Source organism: Felis catus, chromosome F2, assembly GCF_018350175.1.
Source record: "Felis catus isolate Fca126 chromosome F2, F.catus_Fca126_mat1.0, whole genome shotgun sequence".
NCBI lineage: Eukaryota > Metazoa > Chordata > Mammalia > Carnivora > Felidae > Felis > Felis catus.
In genome coordinates, this window is record NC_058385.1 from 74,143,444 (window position 1) to 74,164,379 (window position 20,936).

Genomic DNA, 20,936 nt, shown 5'->3' on the forward strand with positions numbered 1-20,936 from the left:
GAGAAAGAGCTGAGAACTTTCATGGCTGATTATTCCTTCAAGAGTGACGCTTAACACAAATCCGCAGAGATAAAGATGGGAGAGATGTGAGAAAAGGAAAAATGTTCCTGTGCTGTTTGTTGCCCAAGCCTGCCTTGTTGAACTTACAGCTTCGCACCGGGAGCCGGAGGAACTAAAAATGTGCCCATGAGGAATAAGAGATGGCATTAAAGAGAGGAAGCTGCAGGGGCGCCTGGGTTGCTCAGTCGATGAAGCGTCCGACTTCAGCTCAGGTCACGATCTCGCGGTCCGTGAGTTCAAGCCCCGCTTCGGGCTCCGTGCTGATGGCTCAGAGCCTGGAGCCTGCTTCCGATTCTGTGTCTCCCTCTCTCTCTGCCCCTCCCCTGTTCATGCTCTGTCTCTCTCTGTCTCAAAAACAAATAAACGTTTAAAAAAAATTAAAAAAAAAAAAAGAGAGGAAGCTACAAAAGATAAAACCTTAGCATGAAAGAATGATCAAGGCATTTTCAGCTGTGGAAAGACAGGGTTTGCCCCCAATGTACACTTTCCCTAACTGACATTTAATTTTTGTCTCCACCCTTAACAATAAATGAGAGGCTCCTAATGCAGATACAGCTTCAGCAAATAGTTTTTATTTTTCAACGTTTTTATTTATTTTTGGGACAGAGAGAGACAGAGCATGAACGGGGGAGGGGCAGAGAGAGAGGGAGACACAGAATCGGAAACAGGCTCCAGGCTCTGAGCCATCAGCCCAGAGCCCGACGCGGGGCTTGAACTCCCGGACCGCGAGATCGTGACCTGGCTGAAGTCGGACGCTTAACCGACTGCGCCACCCAGGCGCCCCCAGCAAATAGTTTTTAGATTACATTTGAAGATATTCATTTAGTTTCTCCTGACTTATTTAAATTCAATGTAGCTTTCTTCTGTGTTTTTTTAATTTTTTTAATGTTTATTTATTTTTGAGAAAGAAAGAGAGAGACAGAGCATGAGCAGGGGAGGGGCCGAGAGAGAGAGAGAGAGAGAGAGAGAGAGAGAGAGAGAGGGAGACACAGAATCCGAAGCAGGCTCCGGGCTCTGAGCTGTCAGCACAGAGCCCGATGCGGGGCTCGAACTCTCAAACGGGGACATGGTGACCTGAGCCGAAGCCAAACGCTGACCTGAAGGAGCCAGCCACCCAGGCGCCCCCAGCTTCCTTCTGTTTTCAAAGGGTCTGTTTCTTCCAAGCATATTTCCCTACGTTTGCATGTAAAATGGGCATTATTGTTTGCCGTGGAGGGAAACACAAAGCCACGTACAGATGTTGTCATCAAAGATATTTCTAGGAGAGGCATGCGCTCTGGAAAAAAATCACAGACCTCAAGCTGGGAAGCCCTGCCCGTGGTTGTCTTGCCTTTCTTTCCTGGGACTGGCAGAAGCGAAGCGGGCAGTCCTGATCAGTCCTCCCTGCACGAAAGCTTTATCTTCTTTCCGTGTGACTCACAGCCTCTGGGAATGTCTCCCAAACTGCAGCCTCGGGGTCTGGGAAGCCGCTAAATGCCACGGCTAAAAAAACTGAATTGCAACTGATGAGGAAGGTGGTCTAGACACAGCTGCAGAAGGGGTGAGCTAAGGATAAAATAGGCAACCAATGAAAACCCTTGTTAGTCTGAAAAACGAGGGACGAGCAAGTTAGGGGAAGTAAGTTTTGATTGCATCCGTGGCCCCGGAGAGAAGACGGCAGAACAATTTAATTTTGAATTTTTCTTGAGTCTTCTAATGAGGCGCCGTTGGCAGAGAAAAATAAATTGCTGATAAAAGTCACGGGGCCTTGGGTAAATCCGGAAAACCAGAAGTCTGGGGAAGATTTGATTACAGTTGACAGCGAAGATGAGGGATTTCAAAGTCCTGTGAGCCCTCCGCTGCCTAATTACTGATGTTGGAGGGGGGTGGCTTGATTTGTTATATTTAGAAGATATTTGGAAACCATGAGGATTTTAGCAAGATATCTCATCCTCATGCAGTGCCGCTGTGGTCCAATTGCTTTCCGATTGTTTGGACATATTTCCAGAAGGCAACTACAGGAAAGCTAGATGTTAATTTCCAAATATGCGGAACACTGCCTTCGGAACAGCGATTCCCAAACTTCCAGCACCCAAGCATCATTGTCCCGATTTTTGTCGTATCTCTTAGCCATTTTTTATATTTTCTCTAAATTGTTTTGTTAAACCCCTTACTTTAAGGGAAACTTGACATCAATCACTTACAGGCCACACAGAGAAAGCAACTTAAAATGGACTACAATGAAAATGAGAGCTTCTTTAATTTGCCCTAAATATTGTTGTACCACAAAGCTCTGAGCCTGTTCTTTGTTAAAAGAACTTTGTGAAAACAAGAGTAGCCAGAGTTTGGAACCTTAAAGCCGCCAAGATTTTAAACTGAGCCTTTCTCCTGGGTTGTGGTAGAAGGACTGAGGGAATCGGAAAAGGTGTTGGAGATGCTCCGTCACTGTGGGGTTCAGGGTTCGTGACCTCTGCGTCCCAGAGGTGTCTGTCCCCCCGGCCACACACTTCGGGAAATGTTGCTTTAGAACCAAGAAGAGACTTGCCCCGTGTACTCCAGAAAGCCAGCCTCGAACCGAGGGATGGAAACTTTCAAAAAGCACATGATAGGTCAACGTGGGCAACCCACTGCCACAACAGTATTACCAGTGGGAGGAAGAGGAGGCTTAAAAAGTCACAGCAGTCCCAAATGGGGAAATTCAAGGAGACAGAAAGTGGACTTAAGGTTGTCAGGGGCTGCGGTTGGCGAGGGGGCACAGGAATAGGGGGTGGCTGGTAAGGAGTGTGGGGTTTCTCTTTGGGTTGATGAACATGTTCCCGAATTAGAAACTGATCCTGGTTGCCCGGTTCAGTCACGGTGGAAAATAATAGGGAGGTTCCTCAAAAAAGTAAAAATAGAACTGCCCTCTGTCTTTACCCAAAGAATATGAAAACATTACTTCGAAAGGATTCATGCCCCTCTATGTTTATTGCAGCATTATTTACAGTAGCCAAGACAGGGAAGCAGCCCAAGTGTCCATCGATAACATGACGGATACGGAAGATGTGGTACGTATTATACAATGGGATATTGCTCAGCCGCAACAAAGAATGAAACCTTGCCATTTGCAACAACATGGATGGATCCGGAGAGTATAATGCCAAGCAAAATAAGTCAGTAAGAGAAAGACAGATAAATACCATATGATTTCACTCACATGTGGAATTTAAGAAACAAAATAAGTGAACAACAGCAACAACAAAAGAGAAAAACCAAGAAACAGACTCATAATTATAGAGAACAGATAGTCCCCAGAGGGGAGGTGGGGGGGTGGGGTGGGGGATGGGTGGAACAGGTGAAGGGGATTAAGTCGCTTATGATGAGCACTGACTAATGTATATAATTGTGAATCACTATATTCTGCACCTGAAACTGACTTAGCACTGCATGTTGACTATACTGGAATTAAAATCAAAATTCTTTTTTTCTTTTAAATCAAAATTCTAAAAAGTGGTCATGGTTGGACAAACTGCCTTGTGAATATCATTTGAAGAAACACTGAATTGTACACATTGAAATGGGAGATTTTATGACATGTGAATTATATCTCAATTAAAAGGCAATTCGTGCTCTTTATTACTGTAGGCATTTGTGCCAGGGACGTGTAGGCATCTGCCAGGGATGCCAGGAGTAGGCAAGATAACCTCTATGTTGCCTTCTGATTAAAGATTCCATACGTCTCTTGTTTATCGGAGACCTTAAAGCTACAGGACTCTTGAATTGACTCCTTTATTAAGCTGAACACCATTAGCCATATTCTCCTCTTTGATGACATCGTGCTCTTCGGGTTCCCTGCCTGAGAAATTTTCCCCATATAGCATAGTGACCTATGCTCAAGACTCTTGGGTTGGAATCCAGGTGACACTATTTCCTAGTTGTGTGCCCCTAGGGAAAGGACCCAGTCTGCCTTAGTTTCCCTCTCCATAAAATAGGGAGGAGAATAATATTCTCTCCAAGTTGCTATAAATGTAGGATTTCCTTTTTTCATGATGCTGAGTAATAGTCCCTTGTACATATATACCATATTTTCTTTACCCATTCACCATGGATGGACACTGGGTTGTTTCTATATCTTGACTCCTGTAAATAATGCTGCAGGGAAGAAGGGAGTGAGAATATCTCTTTGAGATTCCAATTTCAATTCTCTTGAGTCCCTGCCTAGACGTGGGATTGCTGGATCATATGGTAGTTCTATTTTTAATTTTTTTGTGAAACCTCCTCATTGTTTTCCGTAGTGGCTGAACTCATTTGCATTCCCACCAACAGTGCACAAGGGTTTCCTTTTCTCCATATCCTTGTCAACATGGATGGGTCTAACACACACACACACATTGTAATATACCCTCACCGACATTGGAGACAGGATCTACATAACACAGATTGGTTGGGATGGCTGGCTGGCCCATGGCACTGATTAGGGTAGGGAAAATTATAACTGGAGTTTCTGTTCAACCTCCTCAGTTCCTTTCTAACTCCCCTTTCTGCTCATTCATGTTTTCCGTAGGTAGATCCCTTTATTCCAGAGACCTCCACTACTTTTCATATTGGCTTCCAAAGCAATATCTCTAGGCCCTTCCGTGCTCAGAACTCCTTTGTTACATTTCCAAACCTCCCCTGGCCGTCTTTCCACTTCCCATTGGTGCCTCAAATTCAGCTCATATGAAATAGAATTCATTGCCTCGCTTTTCTTTCTTTCTTTCTTTCTTTCTTTCTTTCTTTCTTTCTTTCTTTCTTTCTTTCTTTCTTTCTTTCTTTCTTTTTCTTTCTTTCTTTCTTTCTTTCTTTCTTTCTTTCTTTCTTTCTTTCTTTCTTTCTTTCTTTCTTTCTTTCCCTTTTACGACTAATATGTCCTGTGCAGAACGCCAGCCCCCGTGCTAATATGTACCTTTCATGAACTCGTGCATTTCATCCTCACAAAAATTCCATGTGCTACTATTTTTTCTCTTTTGTATATGAAGAAATGGAGGTCATGGGGATTATTAACTTGCCCAAGAACACTGAGGTGGGAAAAGATGGCTTCAGGACTTGAATCCCGGCCCACCCAGCTCAAAAAGCCAAAACCTCCTCATCATTCCAACAGTACTGTCTTCCAGGCCTTTGTGATGGCAGAACTTTTCATGCCGCCCTCCCCTCCCCCGACCCCGGCTTTCTTTGATTCCCTCCCATGTCTCATCATTACATGCATTCACCAGCCTGTCCATTCTGCCTTGAAGAACATTCCTTAAATCTCCTCCTCCCTCTCTATTTCCAGAGCCACGTTCCTTAGGGTGCCCATTGGTTTTAATTGCTTCTGAGTGCTCACTTGGTTTTCTTCATTGAATCGTTACTTCATGTTATTGTAAAGGTAATCTTTGAAAATTCAAATCTGATCATGTCATTGCCCCGCTTAAGAGCCTTCTAAGATACCCCTGACTGAATAGGATAAAATCCAAACTCCTCAACACGGCACAGAAGGTTCTCCAAATATATCTTTGGTCTATCTTTCCAGGCTCAATCCCCACCTCCCTGCCTCTTTCTCTTCTCTTTGTGCTGTTTATACATCCTTGTTATCGTGAGAACTGGGATACCCTCAATGTAATTAATCTTGTGTTCGTGTAAGAATTGTGTCTTCACTTCACAAGCACCCTGTTTTGAAACTAACCCAGGATCACACGCATACACACACACACACACACACACACACACACACACAAGCGCATTTAAAGCCTTCATCATATTGTGGCAATATACATTTCCTGGTTTTGATAATGACCGTATGTAGTTGAGTAAGTCGTAACCAGTGAGGGAAGCTGGATAAAGTATAGGCAGACCTTCTCTGTGCTATTTTTTGCAACTTCTCATGAAGCTATAATTACTGCAACTTAAAAGGTTTTTAAAAATTGGGGCGCCTGGGTGGCGCAGTCGGTTAAGCGTCCGACTTCAGCCAGGTCACGATCTCGCGGTCCGTGAGTTCAAGCCCCGCGTTGGGCTCTGGGCTGATGGCTCGGAGCCTGGAGCCTGTTTCCGATTCTGTGTCTCCCTCTCTCTCTGCCCCTCCCCCGTTCATGCTCTGTCTCTCTCTGTCCCAAAAATAAATAAACGTTGAAAAAAAAATTAAAAAAAAATTAATGTAGCATTGTGTTTTCTGCCCAGGAAGCAGGTTAAGAAAAATGTAAGACATGTAAGTACTCTACCTTTATTATTACATTGTTGTATTACAGGACTCGCCTTGCTTGCTCTTGGAGCCTGGGCTAAGAGGTCTATGTTGGAAAGAAAAGCAAAACCCTTACTAGAACTAGAGCTAAGACCAGGCTTTTGAACCAGACAGACCCACGTTGGATTCCAGTTCTGCTGTTTTATAAACTTAAAATTAACTTGGGCAAGTCACTGAACTCCAAACCTCACTTTCACCATAATTATAAAAAGTGAGGGTTGGGGGATACTTAAACAAGGTAATGTATATACACAAGGTCATAAACTTAAACAGGACAAAATGTAAAGTACTTAGCTTATGAATAAACATGTTTGACTTCTCTCTCGCCACATCAGCAAATCCTGTTGGCTCTTTTTTGTTTTTCAGGTTTTTTTTTTTTCAACGTTTATTTATTTTTGGGACAGAGAGAGACAGAGCATGAACGGGGGAGGGGCAGAGAGAGAGGGAGACACAGAATCGGAAGCAGGCTCCAGGATCTGAGCTGTCAGCACAGAGCCCAGCGTGGGGCTCAAACTCACAAACCATGAGCTCATGGTTTAATACAAAGGGTGGGGCTTTTTATTTTTTTATAGTTTATTAATTATTTTGAGAGAGAGAGAGAGAGAGAGAGAGAGCGTGCACAAGTGAGGGAAGGGCAGAGAGAGAGAATCCCAAGGTGAAAGCACAGAGACCAACATGGGGCTTGATCCCACGAATCGTGAGACCGTGACTTGAGCGGAAATCAAGAGTCAGACATTCAACCACTGAGCCACCAGGTGGCCCTTAAGTGACTTTTTTAAATATGGCCCATTCTTTCTTTTTTTTTTTTAAGACAGGGTGGTTTTTTTTTTTTAATTTTTTTGACGTTTTATTTATTTTTGAGACAGAGAGAGACAGAGCGTGAACAGGGAAGGGTCAGAGAGAGAGGGAGACAGAATCTGAAACAGGCTCCAGGCTCTGAGCCGTCAGCACAGAGCCCGATGTGGGGCTTGAACCCATGAACTGCGAGATCATGCCCTGAGCCGAAGTCAGACGCTTAACCGACTGAGCCACCCAGGAGCCCCTGGCCCATTCTTTCTATGAGGTGATGGTCATCTCTGGAGTTTACATTTGGCTCAGGACCACATGGTTGCTGCGGCCCATTTGCAAATGATACTTCACCGTGGAAAAGGCGATTCAAACTCACCGATGTCGTTGCAATGGTGCGTGTCCAGCCCCCCGACCCCCTCCAACCAGGTGTCCTCACTTAGGGAAGAGTCAACATCACCAAAGATATTTCCATGCTGCCAGGATTTAGAGGCACCAAGGCTGAAGAGATTAGGAAAGGAAGGGCGGATTCTCTTTTTCTTTCTAAATATCCTGGAAAGAAATGAACGTAGCATGATACATAATGAAACGCAGCCCCCTCTGGTTCAACACCGAGAATTTCATTTGTTCCCTCTGTTAACCCCACAGAAGTTTCTTAAACTTCTGTGTGCTCCAGGTGCCTGGATCAATATCTAAGATACTGAGATACAAGATCCCACCTTGGGCACAGAAAGTTCACAACCCATTATAGGAGAAAGACAAGGATAAGGCAGACGAAGCTAATGCCTTCATAGAGCTTTTTCTGCACCAGGGGTCTTTCTCAGTGGTTGACATATGATAACTCACATTATCCTTGGAACAGCTTTGGGAGGGAGGTACTGCTGTGACCCCATTTTTTCAGATCAGGAAACTGAGGCACAAAAGGCTAAGCAGCTTGGCTGAGATCATCCAGGAAGTGTCACAACGGGGCTGCAAACTGAGGCAGGCTGGCTCTATGGTCTCTTCTCTGCATTACCAGTGCTATGTAGGGGGCTTGCGCTCTGATGGAACTAACTAGAAGCTGCACTGAGAGCACCAGGGGAGGCATTGCTGATCGGGAGTCAAGGGAGGCTTCCCGGGGGAGGAGACCACTGAACTGCATAGGACTATCTGATCTATTCATTGAGGAACAGGTAGGTCTTATATTAAGTCATGCTAGGAAATAAGGCTGGGGAGGTAAAAATAAGGAGGGAATGAAGAACCTTGAAAGTGACAATAGTGGAGAAACTTGAATGTCGTGTGAAGGAGTTGGGTTTTGACATCGGAGCGAAGGGAAACCACTCCGTATGGGCATGATGGTGACGTAATTTGTTTCACATTTCTGAAGGATTTTGACAACTCACACATCCACACTGCCAGCAACGTGTCCCCTACATTGTAACCAGTGTCACCGTGCTAAGGATAATCCGGTCATTTGTCAATGGCTCCTCTTTCCCTACAGAACAAAGCCCAACCCCCTTAGCTGGACTTGAAAGTTCTCCGCTCAGCCCCCGTGTCTGCTCAGTGTTCTCTCGTGTTCCTTCCACCCTGAGGTATATCTCTGCCAAACCACCCGCCATTTCCCAAATTGTACAGGGTCTCCTGGAAGTCTCCTTTGCTACTTTCATTTTAACTGAGATCCTACTTCCCTCCAGACTCAAATCGATCTTCATTATGTCTAGGAATCTTGTTTTAACGGTTTCCCCGCGGGAAATAGCCTTCCCTTCCTTTTCTCCTGCCCTGCAGTCTATTCAGACCTCCGCCCCGGCACCCGTATCACTTGATCACCTTGGTTTATTTTCATGTCAGCTATCCCTGCCCCTTATCGGTCTTTACGCTTCCACGGTCTGGAGCAGGAATGAGCTCTCGTAAATCATTGCTGAGTGAACAAATGAATGAATGCGTAATTAATGGATGGATTGGATTTTGGGTTCTTTGACGTATTATCCACTACTTACCTAACTAAATTCTCCTTGTAAAGAACACTGGCCTGGGGTGGGCTCAGAGTTATGTTGCCATCTTTGTCACAGAGGAAAGGGTCCTCTGTCCAAACATAGTAGCCATTGGAGAGGAGTCTGGGACTTCGGCGACAGGTAACGTGGGAGCCCGTCAAGAGAGCTGCAGAGCAGCCTTCAAAGGAACTGTCACCATCCAGGAAATCGCAGGCGAAACTAAAGAGGGAAGAAAGGAAGTAGTTTAAACCTCCCCCCACCACGTCCAGGCCCATAGGAACCACATTTCTAGCCACCATGAAGGAAAACAGCTCTTTGCATTCACGGCTACCTCTTTGCATGCATGCATTCAGCCACCCTGAGAATGTCACTCTTAATCTGGGCTTCATCTCCTCGCTAGTGACAGCATTGGACAACAGGGCATTTAGCGCTTCGTTCTGTTTGAAACATTTTGATGAAAACATTATAGGCTAATCAGTCTCCTCACCATAGGATGCAACTACACCCTTGACAGTAATCCATTTTCTTGGATGGAGAAATTGCAGACTGGCCTATTTGGGGTGCTTATTATATGAGCTTATTTATTTGGGGTGCTTATTATATAAGTTTATTATGACAAGCTATTTGGAAGCTTACAGTCTCCACCCCCTTCCTTTGAATAGTCCTCCAATTGCCATATCCTTACTCTTCCCCTGCAATAGATAAATTACAACTGTGCAGCCATCAGATATATATGAGTTACAAGGTGAACACGCAGTCAGAGAGATCTTTTTGACTTTGGCCAATTTCCCACCTGGTCAGCTACCCAAACGACCATACAGTCTGTGATCTGGTATCCAGGGAAATCTCTTAATATTCAGCTGGGTAAATATCCATGTGTCTTAGGTTTGAAAAACAATCACATGCCTGTGTGATTGAAAGGCAACATCATGCCGCATGCTCTACTGAATTTCTGGTAAAGTGTTAAATGTAGAAGCCTGTCCGCAATTAATACATGCACTAAAGTTAGTAAAATACTATTTTAAATGGATATTACTTATTGAAAATGTACTGTGGACCTGGCTCATAGTTAATGCTTTATCTACTTTTCACTAACCTCCCCAAAAGCTAAGTATTGTATGTAATCATCATTGTACTATAGGAAAAAAAATGTATATGTATGTGTATATATATATACACACACATATATATACACGTATATATATATAATGTATATATATACATATATATATACGTGTATGTATATATATACACGTGCATATATATGACATAATATATGTATATGTCATATGTAATATGTATAATATATATATATATATACGTATATATGTATATATATATATACGTGTATATATATATGATGCAGAAGGACAAATAACTTGGATATTTTATAATAGCCAGTAAGTGATAAAACTAGGATTCGAACCCCTATCTAGAGTGCTCATTCCACACGGCTTGTTAGTTCGTGCTTCGCTGATTCATTTGACGGTAGCGAGAGGCCTGGCATTTACAAACAAGGGCAGGCTCTAACACCAATGCATGATTCCTTTATACCATTGGCACATTTTACAAAATGCTAGAGAAAACATCAACTGAGGCCTGCGTAAGGAATAAAAGACAGAGAGAAGAGACAGGGGAGGAAAAAAGGAAGGAAGGAAAAGGAGACTTCTTCGAAGAACTTGAACAAAACGGTCGACTCGACATGTTTTCGTAGAACATGGCATTCGGCCAGCTGGTGCATTGGTGTGGGATTTTGTTGCTCTTATAAATTGAGATAGCAAAGCATATTTAGGAGAACCTTAGTTCGGGAAAAAGTAATCAGTATTCGGTCGTTTCTTCACTCCCCAAACAATTCACTTTGCCTTACACACTCACAGACATGCCCCACCCCCCACCATTCCGTTATTAGGTTATGCAAGTTTTCATTTTGTGTGTGCATGGGACTGAAGATTTATACCCACGCCAAAGCTGGATGGGAGCTAAAACTACCATTTTTAAACCAGGAATACAAGAAAATGAGACACCGAGGGAGAGAAGCGTGATTGACGTGGCTTGCGAGAAGTCCCACGGAATACGTTAGGAAAAGGCATCTGGGAGGCGGCTCTCCGGTGCATCTTCTCTCAGAGCCTGAAGAACCTGCAGAAGCAAACGGGAGACAAGTGCGAATTTATCACACCTCCCCACCACGCACGACTGCAAATAATGGAGGCTTTAAAGAAGGTGTGAGTCGTTCCTGCCTCGGCAGGGAATCCACCTGGTGCGGCCATGCAGCGAAATCAGGACTAACCCAACTTGTCACCGGGGCCGAGCCAGAAATAACCCAGGGGCTTCTGTCATCTGTTTCCCCTCTCACTCCGTATTCCTCTAGAGGTTTCTTACCGGAGGATGAGGGCAATAATAAACCATTGACATCAAAGTGACTCATCACGAAAAGGAGGAAGAAAGTATCTTGTGTGAAACTGTAGAAAACCAAAATCAATTACTCGGTGTGCTAGCTTTTTTTTTTACCTTACTCAGTAATTTGAGGAATTCAATCATTTGCTTAGACTGTCTCTCATTAGCGCATTTTAAGGCACTCCCATCGTAAACGAATGAGGAGAAGACATTAGGGAAGGAAAAAAATAAAGTTTTGTTTTGTTTTATATTAATAATTTTCCAACGTATGAGGCCTGTGAATATTCTTCATTAAAAATAAATCATCCTTCCTTTCATTGAGCCATTCACTCCACTTTAACCAAAGGCATAGCACCTAATTTCAGCTGGGGAAAGTGCAGCTAATTAATATTCTACACTCTAAAGCACGATTTTATATAGTCATGTGTGAACGCTTCTAATAGAGAGGCTCGGTGAAACTTGATTCCGTTGTGGACGGTTAGTATCTAAGACAAAGCAAGGAGCTTAGGCTTTCAGACTGGGCTGGTTGGTTTGTAAGGAGTAAATTGTAGGTGTGTGAGGTGGGGTTAGAAGCAGGGTTTGGGGAGAAAATGACAAGAGGAAGGAAGAAGCTTGAAACCACTGCCGTTTGAACAACGCCCTTATTTTCTGCAAGTAGCTATCAAAATCATTCAGTATTTTTTATAGACAGTTTTGCATCTTAATAGTAGCTGATAAACAATCTCCTTTCACATTTATGCACAAGCATCTAGAAAACCAGTGATTTCTTTTTCCCCCACTAAAAAGACAAATACCACATTTCTCTCCAGGAAAGAAATGAAGTCAAAATCATTGCCAAAGTGAACACTGGCATTTAAGAAGCACAAGCTACTGACAGATGGTTAATGGTACGAGTATCAGCAAAATCAAAGCAAGGAAATTGCTAAAAGAAGTCTAATCGTTCGAAAGATAATTGCGCGTAGCATTTCTCCTACATTTACTTGCCACTGGTGTTGACATCAGTTGAGATATTCGGTACATCTTGGGAAGGCTGCTTGTTCAAACTTCACAGATTTTCTGAAAGAGACATTAAAAAGGAGGTGGATTATATATTAAAAATAGAAAAATGATGCCAAAACAGATGGCATCTACTAATTGCACTAGTCAGGCTTGTTTACTGAATGGTACAGAGATTTAGGGCTGAAGGAGGAGACTGGGATGAATGACCACCAGGGTTGCACCTGCTACAATGTTATATTACATTTTCCATCGTCTGGCTTGGTGCATCCAAATAACCTTTTTCTGTAAATAAGAACAACATCTTATTTGGGAAACCTAGATTGATGTGGTTGATTTGTAGTCAAAATAACTAATGAAAACGAATTATTTGATCAAGAAATCGGAAAAAAAAAGATTGGTTTTAGAGCCCTCTAACTAAACGTGTTTGCATTTTCGCCATGCGACACACATCACCCTCATTATCAAGTTTCAAGCGACGCTTGGGGATCGGTGTCCGTCTTTCGCACAACACCTCGAACCCTCGACAGGTGGTCATAGAGAGGGCTGGTGGTCTTTAAGAGGTGCTGTCAGCTTGGACATTCGCAACCAGTGCAGGCAGCATTGCCCTAAAAATTGTCTGCCACAGGCAGATTTCAAAACTCAGTTTGCATGAGCATGTAATTTACTCTCTCAATTACAAATTAGGCATATATCCAAGTGTGTAAATTACGTTGACTTTGATCATATGCCATTCACCGCATAGGTCCACCTGCTGTGGACCATGATACTTTGTACACAGCGCTCTTCTCATAGCCTTGCAAGGTAGGACTGAATTCTTGTTCTGATTCACCACCTCTATCCACATTTTGAAAATGCGATGTCTAGTAATGGATCGTTTTTGTAGCTGTCACACATCAAGTCAAACCAGGATTACCCTAGAGCTCCAAATGGATTCTTTCAATATATCATATGCCACAGCTTTTAGAAAATATAGATCCTAGCTTCTAGAGACCTTGAGGGGAGTCAAGAGAACTTTCTGGCATTCCTTGGAAGATCTCTAAATCAAAGCACACATTCGTAGATGTCGCTCATTTAGAATATAAACCAATATTGTTTGCATCATAATATAATAGTTTGTCACTGTCCTCTTGACTTTTGATCAATATCATCTGAAGTGCGCAGCCCAAATTACACCGTGTTAGCTTTCCCCAAGCATTGAGTTTAACTTTCAACCAACAAGACCTGTGGCCGAAGGCAAGGTTTTCCTGCTATGTCTTACAATATTTGCGTCAGGCCACAGACAGTACAGTTGATTAAGGACTAGTCACACCGGAAAAGCCTTCAGTAAGAGCTCTAAATCTTTTCAAGAAACAGCTTCTGTCTACCAGTCCCATCAAAGTCACACATCCGTTCTGAAAAATAATCTGTCCGTACGTGTTCCTTCCAAAGGGAGCTCCCAGTTTCCTCTTCCCACTGATGAAGAGGAGAATTACTGAAGGATGAAGCTTCCTGTGGCTGACGGTGGAGAAATCCAGGATTCAGCAGGCTGTCGGCTGAAAATAAAGACAGAATGTCAACAGGTGCAGGGAAGTCTCATAATAAAGAGAAATCCCCTTCGCTCCTCCTAACAGATGCTTGCACACATTACCGTGTGCAGGAGTGTGCAGAGAGGTTTTGTCTTCAGCGGCCTTTTGCTGTTTTGGTTGTTTCCTAGAATAAAAGGGCATGTCGTTCTTGAGAAAGTCAGCCTGATAACCGCTCTTGTTTTCTTTCAAAAACAGCCTGTGTCACCAGAGACTGAGAAGCAGAATGAGGTCACACTTCCTGTTGGGCTCACATCAGTGGCATTCACGCCCAGGAGGATGGTGAAACCTCCAGTCTTCTGGACCAGCGACAGGTGAGGTGCGGCCCACAGATCGGGCCAGCTGGATACATCATGGTCGCTCGAGGGATGCTTTTCTGAGCTACCTCGTCACACCGAGCTGTAAGAACATAAGAGAAACTTCTGGAGAACACTTCTCAAACACTTCTTGCTTGTCGTCTTCTGGTCCTTTCCAACATGAGTACTGCATAGTTGTGCTCTGTCCAAATCGACTCAGTTTATTGGCGATAATGCACGGATGCTATTAGATTCAGAATTTTATTCCATACCAAGAGCTGGATTTTATGAAAATGTCCGTCGTGGCAATATGTTGATTCACCAAAGGTTGAGCTTTCCAGGAAACTCCCTGGGTGGTATTTTACATTTTATATTTACATTTTAGTTGAGCTCAAAGAATTTCCTGCTGTCGGTGGGTCCCTACAAGTCTCTGCTATTGTAAATGATAAAAAAAAAAATATGTTCCAACAATACTGAGGTGCATTGGGTAGTGGAAAGAGTGTGGGTGCAAAGCCCCAGGGGGTCAGCCCGGCAGAAGAGTTAATCTCATCTTTCTTGGGGTTCTCCCAAGAAAGGGGTCCACCTTTCTCCCTGAGGTGATGCCAAAGGCAGGATCTTCTATAGAACATGCTCCTAGCAACAGAAGCTGTTAGCGGAGCAGTCACGTCGAGTCTTGGTAGAAAGTTTGCAAAGATGACCCTCAAAGATGGTTGTGTGATCTCTTTCCCTTCAGTGTGGGCTGAAGCAAATAACTTGCTCCTCCTGCATAGATGAGACACAAGTGATGGGTTGGCACTCCCACGATTAGGTTACAAAAGACTGCGGCTTCTGTCTTGTTGGCCTCTCCATTACCTTCTAGGCTTACACGCTTTGAAGAAGCAAGCTGCCATGTTGGAAAAGCACACACGACCAGAATCTGAGGGGTTATCTGAAATGCCAGTGAAGGACTGAAGCCCTCAGTCCGATGGCTGGGAATCCACTCAACCGCCACGTGAGTGCCTCAGAAGTAGATCTTTCTCCAGCTGAGCCTTGACATGACTACAGCCCCAGTCAGCCCTTTGATTCCAGCCTTTGAACACCCACAAGCAGAGAAACCAGCTCAGCATTGTCCATATTTCTGACCTGTAGAAACTATGTGATAAAAAATCGTATTTGAAAGCACAAAGCTTGGGGTAACTTCTCACACAGCAATAGATAACTAATACATAGTCCCAACAAATGTGACTTCCTGGGCCATTCGTCGTTGCAGTCTATTTGGTCAGGGTGCCAGCCTTAGAATACAGGCACGTTTATTCGAGGCTGGGGCTGGTCACATCTGCCTACATTTACCAGGTAGCCATTTTGCCCAACGGCAGTTCTGGGCGTCTGGTACCCTCTTTCTTGAAACCCATAGCTCTCCTCCTTCTTGTTCTCTCTCTGTGTCTCCTATTCTTTCTATTTTCATCCTCCTCCTTCCAGCCCTGGCTAATGTTTTCTAGAGGAGGAAGGGGAAAAAAAAATCCTTCTGACTCCTCAAGACCCTGGGCTCTGCCCAAGTCCACAAGTCCCCTTTCCCAAAAGACCGACGTCAAAAAGACTTTAGTCTATTCCTTTACTGATCTGGAACATATCAGGACACCATTAATGATCACAATCATTGCTAACTTTATGGAGCCCTTACTAGTTCCCAGGCGCTGTTCTACTTCCTTCACAGATATTATTAGCACATGTAATCCTCATACCAACTCCACGAGGGAGGCTCTGTTATTAACCTCATTTTAGAGATGAGAAAACCGAGGCACAGAGAGTTCGATACTTCGCTCAAAGTCACGTGGCCGGTAAATGGTGAGCTGGTGGAACTGAGACTACGAGCCTGCCTTCTTAACCTGTAAGCAATAATGATCACATCAAACACGTGTGAGCATTTCCTATGAGGCAGGCACCGTATGAAACACTCCGTGTGTGTGATTAAACCTCACCCAGCCCTAGGAAATAAGTACGATTATTACACGCAGGCAGGATGGAAGTTCGGAGGGTTTACCTACACCATCCAGTGTCAGGGATGGAATTCGAGCCCTGGAGCCCACCCCTTCGCTCCTCTCTCCCCAGGTCCACTTGTCTCCTTGCCGTTCCTTAAATGCCAGACTCGTGCCTGCTCCAGGATCTTGTGCTCATTCTTCTCTCTGCCCAAAATGTCCCCCTGATAGTCACAGGGCGTTCTCTCACCTCCCTTGGCTCTCAGCTCAAGTGTTTTCCGTCACTAACTAATTGCCCTCCGCACACTCTCCTCACTCGTTCCCTGCTTTATTCTTCTCCTTAGTACCTTTCACTCTGTCACATACCACAACTTTTATTTTTTGCAGTGATAAATTCACTCCTCGGCCAGACTGTAAGCTTTATGAAGGCAGAGAGCTTTGTCATTTTTCTTCATTGCTGGAGACCCAACATCAAGGATCCTGCCTGCCAAGAAACAGGTTATCGAGAAACATTTGGGGAATCAATAAATAACTGAAGTAAAAGCTAGGTAGAACTGAATTGAGCCCTCTATCCTGCATGCTAGAAAGCAGCACTTTTATTATTTTTTTGATCTATTTTTAGTTTTTTGTTTATTTTGAGAGGGAGAGAGAGAGGCCGAGAGAGGAGACCGAGAATCCCAAGCAGGCTCTGCACTGTTAGTGTGGAGCTGGTTGCAGGGATCGAGCCCATGAACCACGAGATTCTGGCTTGAGCCGATGTCAAGAGTCAGACGCTTAACCAGTGGAGCCACCCCGGTGTTTTCAAAAGTATGTTATGGGGCGCCTGGGTGTCTCTGTCGGTTAAGCGTCTGACTCCTGATTTCTGTTCAGGTCAGGATCTCAGGATCTCACCTCTCCATCCCGACAGGTGCAGAGCCTACTTGGGATTCTCTCTCCCCTCTCTTTCTGCTACTCCCTCACTCTCCCACTCTCAAAATAAAATAAACGTAAAAAAAAAAAAAGTATGTTCCCTAGAATGCTCAATCCTCCATTATCAGTGGAGGGTATGTGTGTGGAAGGGGAAAAGTGTAAGCAGTAAATATAAGCCTGCTCTCACCACTAGAAGTCCTACCCAGAGCAACGAGGCAAGAAAAATAAATAAAAGGTATTCAAATCAGAAAGGAAGAAGTAAAATTATCCATTTGCAGATGACGTGATCTTATATATAGAAAACCCTAAAGACTTAAAAAGAAACTGTTAGAACTCATAAATGAATTCAGTAATGTGGTTTTTTCCTTTTTTTTTTTTTTAGCATTTATACAAGATTTCTTGCAGCTAGAATTCCTGTCTCAAAAATGCTCTAGATACGTCCTTACTGTTTGCTCAGCGTTCATATTTGCATTACGGTGGAAATTTATTATTTTTTTTAAGAGAGGACGAGAGAGAGAGAGAGGCTGAGAAATGGGGGGGGGGTCGGGCAAAGGAGGAGGATGGAGACAGACTGATCAGCTCACAAAAACCCTAAGTAAGAGCTTGCGTTCTTGGTGCAAGAACAGGGTTCTCTTCGTCTCTGTCGTCCCCAGCGGCAAACACAAGGCGGATGCAAAGCAAGTCCTCAGAAGATGCGTGTGTTCATGGAGTCACAGAGCATGAAACGACCACCCTCGGAGACGCCAGTGACTGGAAATACGTGTCCCTGTGACTGGTGACAAAGAAACATCAAGAAATACCTGGCATTGGTATGTCGATGATAATTTGCAAAACGTGTAAGATTTGTTCTATCGAATTCGATGTTCATCACAACCCTGTGAAGTAGATTTCCAACTCCCATTTCTATGTGAGGAAAGGAGCACCCGAGAAGGGTCTGGTTCCCAAACACTCTGGTAAAAGTGTCGGGTTTCACTTAACGACTCCTGGTTTTATTCCAAACCCCTTGGCTCCAGAATGCTTCATCATCTTAAATTGCTATAAAAAAAAATAATAATCATGGCAAGAAATGAGTTAACGCATGGATTTCCTTTAAACGTATATGGTCTCCTATGATCTTCCTGATACCCGTAGTTCTAAATAAGAAAAGAAAGAAAACCGAAGGGTGTTTACTCTGATCCTGAGGAAACGAACTCTGTTGAATGTTTTGCAAAAATACAAAAGAGGAAGTCATCCAATACCTGACCACAACGCGGTGTGGCTGCAATATTTTTTTAGCGAGGCAAGCCAGTCAACTGTGGCCATGTTTGTACAGGCAAGTTCTCTGCCCCTCCCCCAGAGGGGAACCTTTTCATCTGCGCGTCAGGCGTTTACTTTGGAGACGGTGGCATTGTGTTCGGGTCCCGACCAAGAGAGCAGACGCTTAGACCAATGGCCAAGGGACCAGCTAGAGCACATACTCTGACCCTGCACGTTCTTGCTTGCTGACAGTCAACGTTGTAGCCAACCCACCTGTTTGTCTGTTTCACTGCCCAGTTCAGTGCCTCAGGATGGGGAATTAAGCCTATTGATCGTCAGCTCCTGGGGCCTAGCACTGACTTGGCCCGTATTCCATAAATGCCTGTGGCAAGGAAATGGAAGCGGAATGATATTTTTTACTTGCCAGAGCCTGAATCGAAGCTATAAAGAACTAGAAGGCAATAATAATTTTAGAATCTGCACGGGCCTCTTGTTTGAAGCTTACTCCTCCGCAAAGTGTTTTCCAAATGCCGCTTCCTCTCTGCAGTCTTCCTAGATTTGCGGAGTCAGCAGAAGCACACCAAGATATGTCTATTTCAAACCCGTGAATATTTAATTGAATGTTAATATTGATACCGGGCTTGTTGTTTCTATACCCATCGCCCCATCATGGCAAGTTACCTTAGAACTGGATACCTGGTTTTATTTTTCTTCCTGTTCTCTCACTGTGTATTGCCCAGTTCCTAGCACTCGGTAGAATTTCAGTAAAAGATTGTTGGGTGATTACACAAATAAATGAATAAGGGAAGAATGAAAGCATGCCGTCTGCCTTATCTGAGGATGCCACCGAATTGTAGCTAGCTCCGTTCTCAAGGAAAATGACGATCAGCAAGGGGTTAAAAGTGTTTGCTGTTTGATTACTATTTACCTGTGTACTTGCTATTTTCTGTTGCCCACCCTCTCCGTTCCCAGTTTTAACCCTCCCCGGCAGTGGGGTGCCTGGGCGGCTCAGTTGGCTAAGCAGCTGACTCTTGATCTTGGCTCAAGTCATGATCTCATGGTTCCTGGGACTGAGCCCCATGTCAGGCTCTGTACTGACAGTGCAGAGCCTGCTTGGGATTCTGTTTCTCCCTCTCTCTCTGCTCCTCTAACTCCTCAAAAAAAAAAAAATAAGTAAACTTAGAAAGAAAAAAAAACCCACAACAATCCCCAGCAATGTGTTTCTCCAGTGTAGAGACTGCCTCTAAAAGCAAACACCTAAGAAATCGGGAACGTGAATGTTGAGTCAATCCCTTACTAGATTTGCTTTCCTGGTTTTGCAAACCAGGACAAGCATTGTCAGTTCCGTTGCATGGCTGTAAGTTGTAATTTGGAGTTCCGGCCAGTATAAGCCAGTTGAGAGGAGTATTCGTTGCATTGCTGTCCAACTTCTATTCTCTTTCTTTCAAGTAGGGGTGCTCCAACTTTCTTTAAAGGACCTACTCACCCCCATCTCTCAGTCTATGAGGTTTGGGCCAGTCTCTACTCCCACTTGCCTGGTTGGGGATGGGATCCACCTGATGGCAGTCCAAATGACTCCCATGGCCATCACGCTTGGCTCACAGGTGGGCACCTGACTTAATTTAGGCCAACGACAGAGTGACCGCCAGAACTCCTTTTTGTATCAGGATGTTGTAAGGACAAGGCTGAAGCTGCTGGGGGCCTGGAAGTGGATCCTGGGAGTCAAGCTCACCCCTAGGAAGCAGAATAAAAAGATGTTGTAATTCGATCCCTGAGTTAAACTGCCCCAGAAGGCCTACTGATCCCTTCTTGATTCCACAAATGCAAACTTCCTTTATGCTCATACTTGTTTGCATTAAACTTTCTGTCGCATGCAACCAAATGAATCCTAGCATGACACAGTTCTGAAACTTCGCGTACGTAAGAATCATTTAGGATGGCTTTGACACTGCAGATTGCTAATCGCCAAACCTATGATGCAGGTTAGGGCCCCAAACTTGCATTTTAACGAAGAGCCCAAGAAGGTCTAATACAGATAATTTGTGGGGCAATGCTCAAAAACACTGATATAGTTAATGGAAGTCGTAACAGTAAACAGCAACCCAAATCAGAGGAAATGCGAAGCATCATAATTCTTCCTGCTTTAGGTAGAATGATTGTATGTCTCACGTGGTCTGGGACTGCCCGGGAATACATTTGTTATTCTGACATAATTATAATAGTGTGCCTTTTTTTTAATTACTCGTCTAAGTGTCCGGGCTTGGATGACAAATTTCTGGTCACTCCATTGTTTCAGGACAATCTGCACAGAAAGGACTTCTTTATCATTCAGATCTTTTGCTGCATTTCTAAGCTTTTGCTGAGTGAAACATTTTTTTTTACTATTTTATGACCTTTACTAGCAGAGGTTGATAGCTCAAAATCATTCCTGCCGAGTCAAAAATTCTTAAAAATCTCAGAAAGCCAGAGGGCTTTTGAGGAGCATATGAACCTCGAGTAAAAGTAAATAAATAAAACAAAGTTGCTTATCATTTCCGATCATCTTTAGGGCGGACTCA

General features: G+C 43.9%; 1 protein-coding gene and 1 long non-coding RNA gene across 8 annotated transcripts in view; one reads left to right on the plus strand and one right to left on the minus strand.

The window, feature by feature from the left end:
• The window catches only part of TMEM71 (transmembrane protein 71), a 36,293-nt gene that overhangs the window by 11,835 nt on the left and 3,522 nt on the right, over nucleotides 1-20,936 (minus strand). The window contains exons 1-7 of one of the 7 annotated variants that reach the window (XM_045050036.1): nucleotides 14,048-16,931; nucleotides 13,834-13,952; nucleotides 12,396-12,477; nucleotides 11,103-11,163; nucleotides 9,034-9,246; nucleotides 7,437-7,609; nucleotides 1,085-1,542 (exon numbers count right to left, since the gene is read on the minus strand). In XM_045050036.1, coding sequence (XP_044905971.1) covers nucleotides 1,457-1,542; nucleotides 7,437-7,609; nucleotides 9,034-9,246; nucleotides 11,103-11,163; nucleotides 12,396-12,441 — 579 coding nt within the window. In that variant the 5' untranslated portion in view covers nucleotides 12,442-12,477; nucleotides 13,834-13,952; nucleotides 14,048-16,931 and the 3' untranslated portion in view covers nucleotides 1,085-1,456. Of the gene's footprint in view, nucleotides 1-1,084; nucleotides 1,543-7,436; nucleotides 7,610-9,033; nucleotides 9,247-11,102; nucleotides 11,164-12,395; nucleotides 12,478-13,833; nucleotides 13,953-14,047; nucleotides 16,932-20,936 lie in introns of those variants that run through there. The other 6 variants (XM_045050033.1, XM_006943392.5, XM_045050035.1 and 3 more) reach the window with 6 other exon arrangements.
• LOC123383176 lies at nucleotides 14,181-19,194 on the plus strand. The gene is made up of 4 exons (XR_006592639.1): nucleotides 14,181-14,296; nucleotides 15,138-15,269; nucleotides 16,621-16,731; nucleotides 17,769-19,194. It is a non-coding gene; the product is annotated as an uncharacterized LOC123383176 (long non-coding RNA).